We start from the raw sequence: 15324 nt of genomic DNA on the forward strand, positions 1-15324 counted from the left end.
TCTTCAAATAAAGCCGTTCAACTTACTCAAATACACTCAGATACACTACACTGCAGAGGACTACTCCTACACCTTTAACATTCCACAGCTGGAGTATTGGTGTTAGATATATAATTACCACCGGGGGATATTGGACAACCAGTCCATCTAGTTGTTTTTGGTGAGTTCCCCATTCACAGAGGCCGTTGTAACATTTCCTAGAGTTCCAACCTATCATGCGAGAGGAAATAAAAAGCCAGACATTTATAGCAGGTTCCGATTTGTAGCTGTGGAAACATCTCCCTCTCATACATTTCTGTCGGCCATATTACTACATTCCCACCCTTATCTGACGCTTTGATGACAATACTTTTTCAATTGTCAGGTTCTTTCAAAGCGCGTGATTGTTCAGAATTAGACAACAGCAGGAACAGTAACATGATATAACATTTATTTAATTTATCAATTATCTATGAAGAATATATTGCCCTGATGTTCTCGGCATGATGTCCGGGCAGGATTATATAGATCACTTATAACTGTAGTTGAGGTGCTCCGGGGGCCGCTGTTATGAGAACCTCTTGATGACAATTTTATCTTCATTTTAGCAGCAGCAAATCTTTTTCTTCATGCGGCCTATAGATTTCCTCAGTGCTTGTACTATAGAGGTACTGATATTTGGGAAACACCTTCCTGATGTCCCCTTCTTTGAAGGCTTAACGTTTATGATATGTGTGAGCACCTGTGGAACTTCCACATGTTTTGGAGTTTGATGTCCTTCAGCTTCCTCCCTATCTACCACAGACATGGCTCCATTACGTAATGACCTGCTGCATTTTATCTGCTGATATGATCGTCTTCTCTTGAAGCTTGGCTTATTCTGACACTTGTTCAGTCCACAGTACACGTTTTGCTCTATTCCCAGTTTCTGAATGGTTTCATAGAAGACCTTAACAGCTTTCCTCTGCTTCATCAGCTGCTGGGTAAAAGTATCAGGAGCTTCCGGATTGTTCTGAGAACCTGGTGGAATTGATGACTGATCAGCAATCACAGGCCTTGGCTTCATCTCAGGTTGCTCAGTATGTAGACCCGGTGGTGGAGAGGACAAGGGCCTCCTAATCTGCTGCTTGGATACCAGATGTTTCTTATCCTTCTCCACCGGGTTCTGCTGTAAATTATTAACACCTTCATTTCTGATCGTCTTTATTGGAGACTGAACTGAGTGTTTTTTCATTCTGGCCTTATACAAGGAGGCTGGAAAATAAAAATAGTAATGAGTATGTAATACAGGACCATTTCCATACATTTATAGATGGATGCTGATTGTATCATGGGTTAGTGTTAGAGGACAACATAGACTACACCCAGTATAAACAATACCCTTAGACGGATTTATATATGACAGGGCAAAAGAATGTAAATTAATGAATCCAGCATTTGGGAACGGATGTGCTTTAAAGTGTCGCTGCAGAAAGTGTAGGTAGGCTTCCTGCACACGGATGAATATAAAAAACCTTCCTATCTCCCACTTTTCCATCCTACCACCCTCTCCATTTCCATCTACTTCTATCCCTTAGGCCGGCTTTCCAATGTAGACATTTGTTTTCCTCTTTGTGATAAACCCCCTCAAAGTTCACTTTAATCGATTACTAAGGTGCCCCAAAATGATTCTATAGTAATAAACCTGGGACCTGTAAAGTGGGGACATGAAGGGGAATGAAGGGACATTGGGTCAAAGCCCATTTAGGGGTCACATTCTGATGCCCACTCCATCACACATCCCCCTACCCTAAGCCACTTCTCACAGGTTTACAAAGCAAAAACATAAGAAAACTATAGTTTTCATTTAGAATGCTCTTCATGGTGTTGGGTTATCATGATCTACAACATACAGTAACTATGGAATAATTCCCCACCTTTGTTCTTGGCTGTGCATACTCTGCAATAGCGGATAGCAGCCTGTAATACAAATAGGGAAGAAAAAAGTGAATATAAAGATGAATATATGTTACATTTAGAACAGTGTTTGAGGTTATTACTAGCCATGCTTTCCACTGTAGAAATAAACAGTCATGAAATATTAGATAAGAATATCTTTGCTTACCCCTCTTTTCTTGGTCATAGTCGTCCACTTTAATATGGCAAACCACAGAATACTGTGGATAAGCAGTAACACGCCCAGTGACACCGGGGCAATGTTATACAACACAATCATTTTATAGAATGGACTTTTGTCCACAGAAGAAATGGAATCAGCAGCAATGGCTAATCCCAGAAATCCCTGTCCTGTCTCCTCACCACCTCCAGGATACAGAGTGATGAGAATATCACTGACTGCAGCTGTATACTGTGAGACTGATGATGTCACAATAGCAGTGGTGATGATGTCATAATAGTAGTGGTGATGATGTCATAATAGCAGTGGTGATGATATCATAATAGCAGTGGTGTTGTGGGTGGAGCCAAGTTGGACTTAACATAACATTTGGCATTTACATAACAATATAAATCAATGTATAACCAGTCCAGGTGTGTAAGAAATAGGTATAAGGTGCAGTGTAAAACACCTGGTATATAATGTAGTGATTAGAATGAGATGGCATCTCTGTGTATCCATGGAGGTCGGTTGCCTAGGAGACGAGAAAAACAAATCTCAGGTCTGATTGTCCAATAGTAACTGTCAGATAGAAGAGCAGATAAGGTGTCCGACACTTTCATAGCTGTATAGGCCGAACATCTACAAGTATCTATATTGCTTCATTATAGTCCATGCCGCGCTGCTCCCTCTTGGGAAAGAGAATAAAGTTTAGCTTTGCTCTCACTGGATAAAATCATTTCGTTTATTGATATACATAAGATAATATCCAAAACAATGCGAGCAAACAGGTGCGAAAATCAACATGTTCAGGTCCCTCCTACCGGCCGTTACTCATTATATGGTATTATATGCCTGTTTGGTATCATGTTTCTGTGTGGTATCTGTGTGGTTTCTGTGTGTTTTTAATCCACTCCTGGTTTTGGTTGCAATATGAGGACCACAATACTGACTGAAATATACGTAATGTGAACCCAGCCTAAAACCTATTAAATCTATTCAAAATCACTTCCATCATGCAAGTCACTACTGACTTTTATTTTATAGATTCTAACTTCATGTCATATAATGAAAATGACTGAAATTTGCAAATCACATGTTAAAGTTTTGATTACTTTATAATAAAAAAAAAAGGTTAAAAGTTAGATACAGTAACTCTATGTGAAGGTTTCTGTCCCAAAAAATTTAGCGACACCTAGTGGCTGATGTTGTAACTTTAAATTACACACAGAAAAACTTTTTTTTTTTTAATGAAGAGAATTGCAGTTAGATGAGCTATTGATGCCTCTGTTAAAATATGTAAAGTTGTTCTTAATGACAGTGCCCATTTAAGCATTGTGCCTAAGGCAGCATGAATATAAGCACTAAAATTGGGATTAGAATCTGATCCTGCCTGGTCTAATATGCAGAGTACTGAAGAATGAACCTGTAACAGGGCCAATGGATGAGGGACATAAATGAAGAATGGCGTTCATATAGTCAGCAAGATATTTGAATATGGGTTTCCTTAGACCCATTTTTTATACTTTCTGTAGTTCCTCAAAACAGAAAATATCCGATCAATATGCCTGAAAATTGTGTGTCCCTCATGACTTTTAAAAGTTTTATTTATATTGTATTTTACATTGTGAATTTGTGCTCCAATATATGGATTGCTTGATAGCTCTTATTCATTCTGTAACTGGAACATTGCAGCGAGGCTGTGGATACTAAACACAAGGGCCTTGGGAATAAAACGTACAGATTTCTGTTTTTATCAAACACCATGCAGCACAAACACAGACAGATTTAGCTGTCATATTATAGTCAAAGTAGAATCTTGTAACTAAAGGCTATGTTCCTACTACGTGAGCGACTGGCCGTTCCGTGACCCAGCCGGGTCACGGAACGGCCGGCCCCTGCAAAGATCATTCCGGACAGTACTTAAGTACCGGCCAGATAATCTTTCCGGCCGCAGTGTTCTGATGCAGGCGCATCACCTTGCGCCCACATCAGAACTCTCATAGCACAGCCGTATGGGATCCCGGCCGGAGCGTATACTATGTGTATACGCTCCGGCGGGGATCCCATAGCAGTAAAGGCAGTGTTCCACATCGTACAAAGTGAACATAGCCAAATAATGTGAATACACAATTTATTAAAGTTAATCTGTAACACCCTGACTGTCTACCGAGCTGGCAGCACCGCTGGATAGATATCAATAAAAGCATTCAAAGCATAACTTTGTGGCCCTTGTTGGTGTTTTTATTACCACTATGCCTCACTTTTCTGCATAATCAGTGATGTACACTGTGCAGCTTATGACAGTTTCCCTTTTACATTCAACAAAACTGTGAGTCCAGCTTCCAGCAAGTAGTTGCAATGTGTATTTATTCAACAACCTTCGTCCCCGTACACACACTGCAGCCTGCTCCCAACAAGATGCCTACGCGTTTCAGCTGCGTTACGCAGCCTTAATCATGGCTGAACTTCATGGGGCAATGCCGCTCTATGCTTGCTATCCACAGGGTATGAATTTAAGAAAGGAATTACTTATATATTATTGAGTGGTACTCGCTGTGTTAAACAGTGGACTCCATCCCCTAGCGTTATCTTTATCTGCCCTTAATATCTAATGTGAACTGCCCTCTATCCACGGTTTCTTACTCTGCATCTAATCATGCATTCTCCCTGGTGTTTATGCTACATTTATGCTACATTTAACATAATTATATGATTGTACTAACAGTAGCGATGGTGGGAATTAACTGTTACCTTTGTGTTGTTTTTATGATATTTTGTTGATATTAACTTCACGGTCTATTCACTTCACGGGTGATTCGTTCATTAGTCTGCAGGTGATGTGTGTTTCCGTCATCGCAGCCGCGACGCATCAGGCTGATGACGTACACCATCACACTGCAGCTATTTAGAGCGGCATTGCCCCATGAAGTTCAGCCATGATTAAGGCTGCGTAACGCAGCTGAAACGCGTAGGCGTCTTGTTGGGAGCAGGCTGCAGTGTGTGTACGGGGACGAAGGTTGTTGAATAAATACACATTGCAACTACTTGCTGGAAGCTGGACTCACAGTTTTGTTGAATGCATTTCGTGGCACCTGTTGGAGTGAGAGTCCGAGCTAGGAAGCAATAGTGAAGAGGGTAAGCTGGCTTTTTCTTTATATCACTTCATCCAGTTTCCCTTTTACCCCTTTATGACCAAAGGTCATTGATGCACGGATGTCCGGGTCACATTAAAGCAATGTTCCTCCTCGCCTTCTATTTTTCTACCTACTAGGCTTTTTTTGTGCCATGATCTATAATTTTTTTGGTATGATATTGGTGTAAAGAAAATTAAATTTTTTTACTGATATATAATAAAAAGTCAAATAATAATAAAAAAAAAATCAGCCATTAAAAATGTTGTTATACTTTGATAGATCAGAGAATTCCGCATGCTAGGGTACCTAATATGTTCCTTTTTATATTTGTATAATGGGAAAGGGAGTGATTTTAACTTTTATTGAGGGAAGTTTTTTTTTTTTTTATATAGTTTTATAGTTTTAGTCCCTTTATAGTTTACTTATATATGAAATCGTTAGATTGCATATACTGATCAATGCTATGCCTTTGCACAGCATCTCCTAGCTCACACTAAAGCAGCCCCAAATTAAAACCCCTTCATAGTAGGAATGTACAGTATATATACTTTACATTCCTTCTGCATGAGGCATCAGCAGTAGGAATGTATATAGCCGTATGGTTGACGTGAAGGGGTTAAGGTCTGTGTCTTAACAGATCAGTTTGAGAAAGGCCTCCCTCCAATTGGAGGATAAAATGCGTTGCATCGGTTATACTTCTTGGTTTTGTTCCACTGGTGGTTTGTTCTTTGTTATAATTGCCTTTAATGTTCGCACAACACCTGTGTTCCCTCTGGTCCTTTGAGGGTTTTTGTAGTGGAGCACTGGTTATACTACACAAGGAAGTGCCCTTCTCACACTTTATGTCCCCAGCCACTGATGGTTTTAATAACAAGTGGTTTCACCAAATAGTATTCCTATCTCAGCTATAAACAACTGTATGCAATCACCATGCACTGAATGGAGAGCTCACTGTGCCTGCTCAGCTGCCACGGCCTGTGTGCCATTCATTTTCTGTGGACAAGGCATAACAACATGAGAAGGGAAAACCCCTTAACACGAAATGCTTTTTTTTTTCATGACTACAGCAGAATTATTCAACGCCCTGAATAGAATCTAACCTGCTCATAGCAACCTATAGTGCTGGGGACGCTGAGGAGGAAGGTATGTGTCTTATCTTCCTCCTCGGCACCGGTCCTGCGCAGTTAGTCAGAGTAAACTCTGCTCCGGAGCACCGTTAGGAGCACTGCTGCGTTGTCTGGGATGGGCTGGATGACATGGCAGTGCTCCTAATGGTGTTTACCCTGACAAAAAAAATGGGATCGGCACTGAGAAAGAAGGTAAGACACCTCCTCCTCCTCAGAGTCCCCGGCACTATAGGAGGCTATCAGCAGGTTATATTCGTCTAACCTGCTGATAGTTCCCCTTTAACCCCTTAAGGACAGAGCCAATTTTGATTTTTGCGTTTTAGTTTTTTCCTCCTTGTGCTTAAAAGGTCATAGCACTTGCATTTTTCCACCTAGAAACCCGCATGAGCCCTTATTTTTTGCGCCACTAATTGTACTTTGCAATGACAGGCTGAATTTTTGCATAAAGTACACTGCGAAACCAGAAAAAAATTCAAAGTGGTGAAATTGAAAAAAAAAAAGCATTTTGTTTATTTAGGGGAAATGTGTTTTTACGCCATTCGCCCTGGGGTAAAATTGACTTGTTATATATGTTCCTCAAGTCGTTACGATTAAAACGATATGTAACATGTATAACTTATATTGTATCTGATGGCCTGTAAAAAATTTAAACCATTGTCAACAAATATACGTCACTTAAAATCGCTCCATTCCCAGGCTTATAGCGCTTTTATCCTTTGGTCTATGGGGCTGTGTGAGGTGTCATTTTTTGCGCCATGATATATTCTTTCTATCGGTACCTTGATTGTGCATATATGACTTTTTGATCGCTTTTTATTACAATTTTGCACTTTGCACTTTGGGATTTTTTTGCGCTGACGCCATTTACCGTGCGAGATCAGGAATGTGATTAATTAATAGTTCGGGCGATTACGCACACGGCGATAGCAAACATGTTTGTTTATTTATTTACTTTTATTTATAACCTGGGAAAAGGGGGGTGATTCAGACTTTTATTAGGGGAGGGGGCTTTTTACTATAAACACTTTTTTCTTTACTTTAACACTTATACTAGAAGCCCCCCTAGGGGACTTCTAGTATAAGTGCTCTGATCTCTCATAGAGATCTCTGCAGCATAGATATGCTGCAGAGATCCATGAGATAGGCACTCGTTTACTTCCGGCTGCTGTAGCCGGAAGTAAACGAGTGCCGAGCCGGGGACGGCGCCATCTTGGAGCGGTCCCAGGCCGGCTTCAGAAACGGAGATCGCTCCGATCTCCACCACTAGACACCAGGGAACAGCTGAATCCGGTAAACGGATGCAGCTGTCATGTTTGACAGCTGCATCTGATTACTGTATTAGCAGGCACGGCGATCGGACCGTGCCCACTAATTCCTACGGTCCCGGGCTACAAGCGGCACCCGGGACCGCAGCGGTTCAGAGCGGGGTCGCCGCGCGGCCCCGCTCTGAACGTCCTTACCGGCATCAGGGCGTAAATATACGCCCAATGTCGTTAAGGGGTTAAAGACACACAGACTACACTGCTCGGACACAGTAGAAAGAGAAGCTATCATTGACTGTCTCCCGATCCCCGAGAAGTGAATCCTTGTGTGACTACAAAAACCTGGAGCAAGAGTTGGTGGTTGCAGGGACTGTGGTTTTTCTCATACTAATTGTAGAAGGTTCTCATGCCCAAGCTCCAGGATTTACAGTATGTCATTTACTATGATCATGACGGCATTTACTATAAGTTGACAGGTCACTCTTTTGTTGAACATATTCAAATATTCTAACCATACAAGTTGGTACATATCAATTTATTTCTGAAGATTTTGAACTTTTTGACAGTAAAGAAGGACCACACTTGTGAATGTCCCACATATGAATACCGCTTTAAATTACTCTCTTCGCATGACAGGCTACACAGGTTTCAAAGGTGCGGTTGTAGCTTCAGCAAGAATACTAGTTCTCAGCACTTCTAGTGAAAAGAAAAACACCTATGTAAGGGCAAAAAGCATACAGTAGCATGTATTATTCATGACAATGGATTACTTAATTGTTTCGACGATGATTTTTAACATGGCTTGCCATATTTTATTGAACGTTGAAAATAGTGAAGAATTTAAAAATTAATACAAAATTTTCTGAAGTGAAATAATTTCAGAATAAAATACTTAAAACAGGGTAAGTTTAAGTAGGGCAGCTCAACTTTTCTATTTTGTATTCGCTCTAATTATAAAGGTGTTGAGCTGTGAGAATCTGCAGTGTTCTGCTTATCTGTTAAAGGTCCCCCATACCTAATTGCAGTACTGTGTGTGTACACATTACACGTTGGTGAATTATTAGCCAGTTTGGCTTTTCTTAATGATGTACCCTTGCTTGCATTCATTAGCACTTTATTTATCCTTTTTTTTATAGAATTGTTAGATTAGGTCATGAAAAGCAAAATGTATGGCCTTGTATGTAGTGCACTGTATGCATGTACAAATTACATGAAAAAATGTATACGATAAAAAAAAGTCACCATTTCCTGATATTGTAGGGAAAAAGAAAATCTTAGATGTGCCATGTGCCATAAGTCCCACAAAACTGAAAAAATACAGACAGGCAGGAGGGTGCAGAAAAAGAATAAACACAAAAAATCGTACCTATCCTTGTGCCTAGTACCACCACTCCTGGGTCCTATTGCCAACCGCCAATGTCCTGAAGCTCTCCTAGTTGCAATGTCCCATACCCGGCTAGGTGACATTCACTTAGCTGAGCTGTGACATTGCAACTGGAAGAACCAGGTACCTGGTTTGTAGCAGAAGATGACAGCTTCCTTTAAATCTTCCTTTAAAGGAGACGTGTCAGCCGGGTCAGCTCCCCCCGAACCCACCCCACCCATGGACAAGGCCCAGCATACATACCGTTTCCTGCGCTTCCCACTCCCGCTCCCACCACAGAGATATGACCGTCGGCTCATAAGTGCACTCAATATGCAGATGAGCTGAGATGAGTCCAATGGCCATAGGAAATCACTGCTCTATTGATTTCCTATGGCCATTGGACTCATCCCAGCTCATCTGCATATTGAGCCTGCTGATGAGCCGACGTCCATATCTCCGCAATAAGACTGGGAGCAGGAAGCGCAGGAGCCGTAGGGGTGGGGGTGGGTGGGGTCAGGGGCATAACCAGAAAGGGCTGGGCCCCATAGCAAAATTTTGATTGGGCCCCCATCCCACTGTAGGAAATCCCCCTGTTGGTTAACCCTCAGCCCAGTAGATAGCATATGTTAGGCATCTCCCCGGGTATTCCCCCCATACATATTCTAGTAATATAATATAATTAAGATGCTAAATAATTAAACATTTAGGAAAGAAAATCTGCCTTTAATCTGCATATAAAAAAAATCTTTTGTTTTATTCTAACTCTTTTTCGACCCCAGGACAACTTATTAAGCATAACCTAAATTCTTGTAAATAATATCTCATTAAGCCAGCAAGGAGATGCTGCAAGGAGACATAATAACTTAGGGATACAAATAGATTTAATTACTATAATTCTCTCTTCTCTGGATGATGACAATCCGTACCATACTTCAATCCTCTTCTCAAAATCATTTAATAAAGGTCGAGCATTGATGTGATGGAAATCTTAGAGATCACTTGATAACTTTATCTCTAGGTATCTAAAACTTTCATCTTTATCTTTGTTTAAGATTAATTGGAGGGGGAGTTTTATCATTATCCAAAGAGACATGGCTGGAAACCATTATACATAGTACAGGAACTGCCTCCTCCCCACCTTGCACCTTGCCGCATTACCCAAGGCCCCAGCCCCCCACCCCTCCACCCCAGCCAGCCCAACCGAACCGCGAGCAGGGTATACGGCAGGTGGACGCCAGGGGATTTGCGCCTTCTCCCTGGAATATGCCACTGCCATAACTTTGATAAATGTTCCCCATTGTGTCTAAACAGGTCTCTATACTCGACAGGAACATGTCCAACATTAAGATATATAAATTAACCTAGTAATGTTTTAGTTTGTTCAGTTGTGTAGCTCTATCACTATCTACCTTACTTGTTACTAGTCTTAAAGCAAATAGATGGTGTTTTTTTAATCGTAACCCTGTACAGTTGACATCACACATTTGTTAGGCCTACCGGCCGCCCAGAGTGTTAGCCCCTCAAAAAAGACAGATTTTTCTACCAAGAATGTGTTGAACCTTTCTTGAGCTATGAGACGTTTTTATTTACTAATACGAATGGTCCCCCCACAAACATCTGTTCTTTTTTACTTAACTCATACCGGAGATCTTTTGTTTTTTTAAAACTTTTTCTGGTTTCACTTAAGAGGAGTCAATAAAATCAGATGCTGTATCAAAATGTAATTTTAAAATGACATCTATATTTTAGTTTTCTATCAATATCCATTAGCATTAGCCATTGATGGGAATTAATTTTCCTAACAAGCAATGCCCGCACCTGTCTTGAGCTTGGCAAGACCCTCGGCTTGTGGTGTGTGGCCGGACCTATACCGGTAGTCAGGTTTTTTGTGTTTGTATCCCGTTTTTCTTTTTTCTGAACACTGTCCTTCTCCTTTTACCTCATTAATTGATTTTCTTACCACACCCATCTATTCCCTGTTTAGTTCCCTTTGGTCATTTCACAGTCAAATTTATTTTGCCTTCATGAATTCTGTGACTGACAGGTCTCCCTGCCAGTCAGTATGTTTTGTTATCAGGTGCCTGTGGTTGGAGATGAGGAGAATGGTCCAATCTCTGGACCAGACCCCTGACTTCCTACAAATCATCTCCAGGGCATTAACCCCTCGCTGGCTATTAAGTCTAGTTTCCCTAGTGTGCCAAGCGTCCCCTGTGTTATAGCCTGTGTTTTCCCTTGGCTTTGTCTGACCCCGGCTTTCTGTACCTGACTTCCCTGTCTCACTGGCTTACCTGACCTTTTGGCTTTTGTGACCTGACAATTATTTGGACTGTTTCTGTACTTCTGCTGCTAATTTTTTGTGACCTCAGCTCCCTGATCATCCCTTTCTGTTTGTAATGTCTTGTCTCTGATCTATGTTCTACCTGTGTCCTAAGTGAGGGACCGTCTCCATGGTTGTCCGCAGTCGCTTAGGACTGTTTGAGGCGGGTTGGCAGGGACAGTGGGCTGAGACAAGTTCAGGGTTCACTGTCTGTGTTCACTCAGTCCCTCCCTGGCCGAACTGTACCTGCAGCCATAACACTTTGTTATTGTTGTTATTGTTTTATTTGACATAGAGGGTGCCATGGTCAAAAGAGCTTCTACAGTGACTTATTTTTTATTTTAGATTTGTTTTGGAAATCTATTTCATCACTTTACTTGACTTTTTCTAACTACAATATAGTTGTTTTCTGGATTGCTAGCTTTTCATATATTGTAAAATCCTATTTTCTCAATTATTTTCTTCAGGGGAGTAGATTCTGGAATTTAGGGATGAGATTCCAATCTAACTTTATCTACAAATTCATCCATAACAATTCAGATCCCCAAACACAAACAAGTCTTTTTTTTATTATAAAAAGTACATAGGAATTCTAAAATAACAAATGAGAATGGGGGTGAAATGTATATAAATATGAGTAATATAAGTAAAATGAGTTTCAGTGTTTTCTTTTCTATTCCTTTAATTAAAGGTTACATATAAAAAACTGCCAGTAAAAGCAGAACTTTTGATGATTACATTTCTAAAAGACTAATAGTATGGCATGGCTGATATACATTATTCAGACAACTGGATAATGATGGCTGAAAACAGGATGTGTTCTGAATGCATTAGCAAGGATGTTAAATAATTATTCTGTTATCATCAGTAGGGTCAATATCAAGCCTTATAGTCAGTTTAAGACCACAACAAATCTATGATCACATCAATAGCTAAAGTAATTTACTAAATAAGCAATTTTCTGAAGTCAAGATTCACTTACTAGAAGAAGAGAACTTGCATTTGCTTAAAAAATATAGTCACCACAGTTCTACAAAATGCTGAGCACAAACTAAAAATTAATAGCAATCTAGTCTGATGTTTTGATCCCATTTCTTACTGTGTGAAACATGCATTTAAGCTTATTTTCACAAGTTAAATTAACTGAAAGTTTCACTTAACTGCATCAGACTACATAGTTTGTTTGTTGTCTGTTACAATAGAGACACACAGAGCCATACATAAAGAGTATTTTAAGAGCATTATGGGCCCCTGGGCAGAGCTGTGAACTGCCCCCCTCCCCCCTCTGTGTGGTGCCTGGTGAGTCCTCTCGCTGCAGACAGGGCTGTTTTTAAGTCATTTTGGCAACAGGGTGAATATTGATAAAAGATCCCCGCTGTGCCCCTTATATAGTTATAACGCCCCCTGCTGTGCCCCTTAAATAGTAATAATGCCTCCTGCTGTGCCCTCCATATAATAATGCCTCCTGCTCTGCCCTCCTTAAAATAAAAATGCCCGCTGCTGTGCCCTCCATATAGTAATAATGCCCTAGTAATAATATCCCCCTCCCTACTGTGCCCCCATAGTGATAATAACCCCTTCCCTGGTTTGCCCCAATAGTAAATGCCCGCTTCTCTGCTGTGCCCCCATATTTAATGCTCCCTGTCCTGCTATGCCCGAACCATGTTTAGACTTAATGCTCCCTAGGCACTTTTTGTACTCATGTCCCTTATATGTGAGTCTGGCTAAATGAGACCCATAGATTTTAGCATGTTTTCCCATAGCTCAGATATGCTGTTCTGTGTGTAAAATCTGCCGCATACTACACTTACAGTGAATTCGATTTTTAAGGGGTTTTTTTAAGGCAAAAAAGACTTATGAGCGATCCACAGGATAGCTATCATCACTGTCATGGTACCAGCACATGACACCCAAGTTGCACTACACAGTAAATGGGTCTGGATGTCTCTGTTCACTGTGTAGCAATAGTGACCTGTTCAAGTGAACAGGAGCTGAGCTGCAAGCGGTGGCTACATGGCGAATGGAGTCCAGGTAAATTAGTATATATCAACGGAAAGTGGCCCAAACAATCACTAGCTGATACAATATGAGAAGTGACGTGAATATGGCCTGTTGCACTACACCACAGTATATGTTAGCATCTCTTTGGTGGTGGGATTCTGTAAGATAGCTTTGATGTGCTGCACTCAAATGTTGTGTATTAGGGACTCATAAAATATACTTCCCTCTCTTCTCTGGCTGCTCCTCTCTCCGTATCTATGGATTTTATTTGACTGCTTTCCTCCAGATACCTCTGTTACATTAGCTACAGAAGAGCAGTGTAAGGGTTAAACCTGACCTCAGTGGTGAGTCTGTCCATAACATGGCCGACATGGAGGAGCATGTGACCATGCCCCGCCCCCAGTGTCCATCACTGAGCCTGTATATTCCCATGGAGGACACTGGGGGGCCAGGCATGGCCAAATGCTCCTCCATATCGGCCATCTTACGGATAGACTCCCCACAGAACAGAGCAGCACAGCCTGGAGGAGGGGAATCTGATTTTAGTTCTATAAGGTACACAGGGAGCTGCTGTCAGTAAGTAATGTGAATAAACTTACTTATCCTACACACAAAATAATTTTTGTATAAAGTGACCAACCCTTTAAGAATTGCTTTGCGTTTGTCTTCAAAGAAGAAATCCAGCTATTAATATCAAGCGGAGTAGAAACTTACCTCTCCCTGTGCGCACGGTGAGCGGCGGGACCAGCCTTGGGACCCTCACTGGAAGGCATTTTTGGCTAAGCGGCCACTCCTTCAGCCGGGACAGGCCTTTTTCCTCAAATTATGATGTCATCCCAACCCGGGGAAAAAGGCATGTCGCAGCTGATGGACTGGCCACTTAGCCAAGTAGCCAGTCTATCAATCGGGTAGTTAAATGTCAGCGCCAGAGATCCCAGAGTCCAACAGGGGTCCCGTGGCTGGTCCCGCCACTCTCCGTGGCCACAGGGAGAGGTACGTTCCTACTCCTGATCAAATTCCCTGCTGTCCCTGCCGGCTGTCACATTTAATTAATGCCCGAACTTCTCCTTTAAGTGTTTTCAGCCTGATTTCCTCTAACAACAGAATTCTAAATGAACAGAAGCAGAAGTTTGACGCCAATTTGTAAGAATTGTTGCCTTTGAAAATAACAAGATAATCATTTATTGTGACTATGGCAAAATAAATGCATTTGTTTGGTAAGCAGTATTAAAACAAGGGCAAAAACGGGGACATTTTCAATTATGTTCAGCTCAACAGCTTTCTTTGAGAATTAACTGCTTGGATGAGAGTTATGTGTAGAAAGGGGAAGAGAAATAAAAATCAGCGTCTCCAGGGTATAAATTAAAACATTAAATGAAATACTGTATCTTGAGAACCTTGTTGGAACTGGCATTGTGTGCAATATGTATTTTCTAGATAATGATATGTGTTCAACCTTGTAACTTCACAGTTTTGCCTTAACTTAGTCTCTATATAATTTACTATGATTATCAAATTCACTTATGGCAGGAAACTGGACAAAGGCCAACTTCAAGAATTATTCTTCATTCTAGCAATGCTTTTTATAAAATTACCCTATTCATATTAATAGCATTGCCTTGCTGGGAGACGGTGATGATTTTAACAAATTTTTAACGAATGAAGTTATAGTAATTTTTTGCACTCACTGTACAATAAATCGGATGGGGACTATAACACCTTTATTATCATATGTTTCCAGAGCTGACATTGGACAGGGTACAATTGTCCAGGACTCCCATACAAGGCACTTTTACACTTCTGAACTGGATCCTTAAAGGAGCTTAGGGGTTGACCACTTTAAAACAACCATAAATCCACATATTAAGATTTTAAAGGGGGGGTCACTGTGCTGATTTCTCTGGCATGTTCCTTTCTTCAATCTGTTGCCTGTTTCCCATGATATGCACTGTTTACTAAATATGCAAATGTCGTTGCTTAGTGCACTGGAAGCAGTACCAGCACCCCTCAGTGCACCAATATCCCCTTTTCTGCGTGTGC

At 41.0% G+C, this 15324-nt stretch overlaps 1 protein-coding gene across 1 annotated transcript; it reads right to left on the reverse strand.

Annotated features, from left to right (window-relative positions):
• Positions 1–474: 474 nt before the first annotated feature.
• On the reverse strand, positions 475–2269 carry LOC138773355 (uncharacterized). Its single transcript, XM_069954105.1, has 3 exons — positions 2084–2269; positions 1896–1938; positions 475–1233 (listed from the first exon to the last, which is right to left on the reverse strand). Exons 1-3 carry the CDS (start codon positions 2192–2194, stop codon positions 584–586), a joined length of 804 nt encoding a protein of 267 aa, XP_069810206.1. The 5' UTR covers positions 2195–2269; the 3' UTR covers positions 475–583.
• Positions 2270–15324: the final 13055 nt, after the last annotated feature.

This window comes from Dendropsophus ebraccatus, chromosome 1 (genome assembly GCF_027789765.1).
Source record: "Dendropsophus ebraccatus isolate aDenEbr1 chromosome 1, aDenEbr1.pat, whole genome shotgun sequence".
In the NCBI taxonomy this organism is placed as follows: Eukaryota; Metazoa; Chordata; class Amphibia; order Anura; family Hylidae; genus Dendropsophus; species Dendropsophus ebraccatus.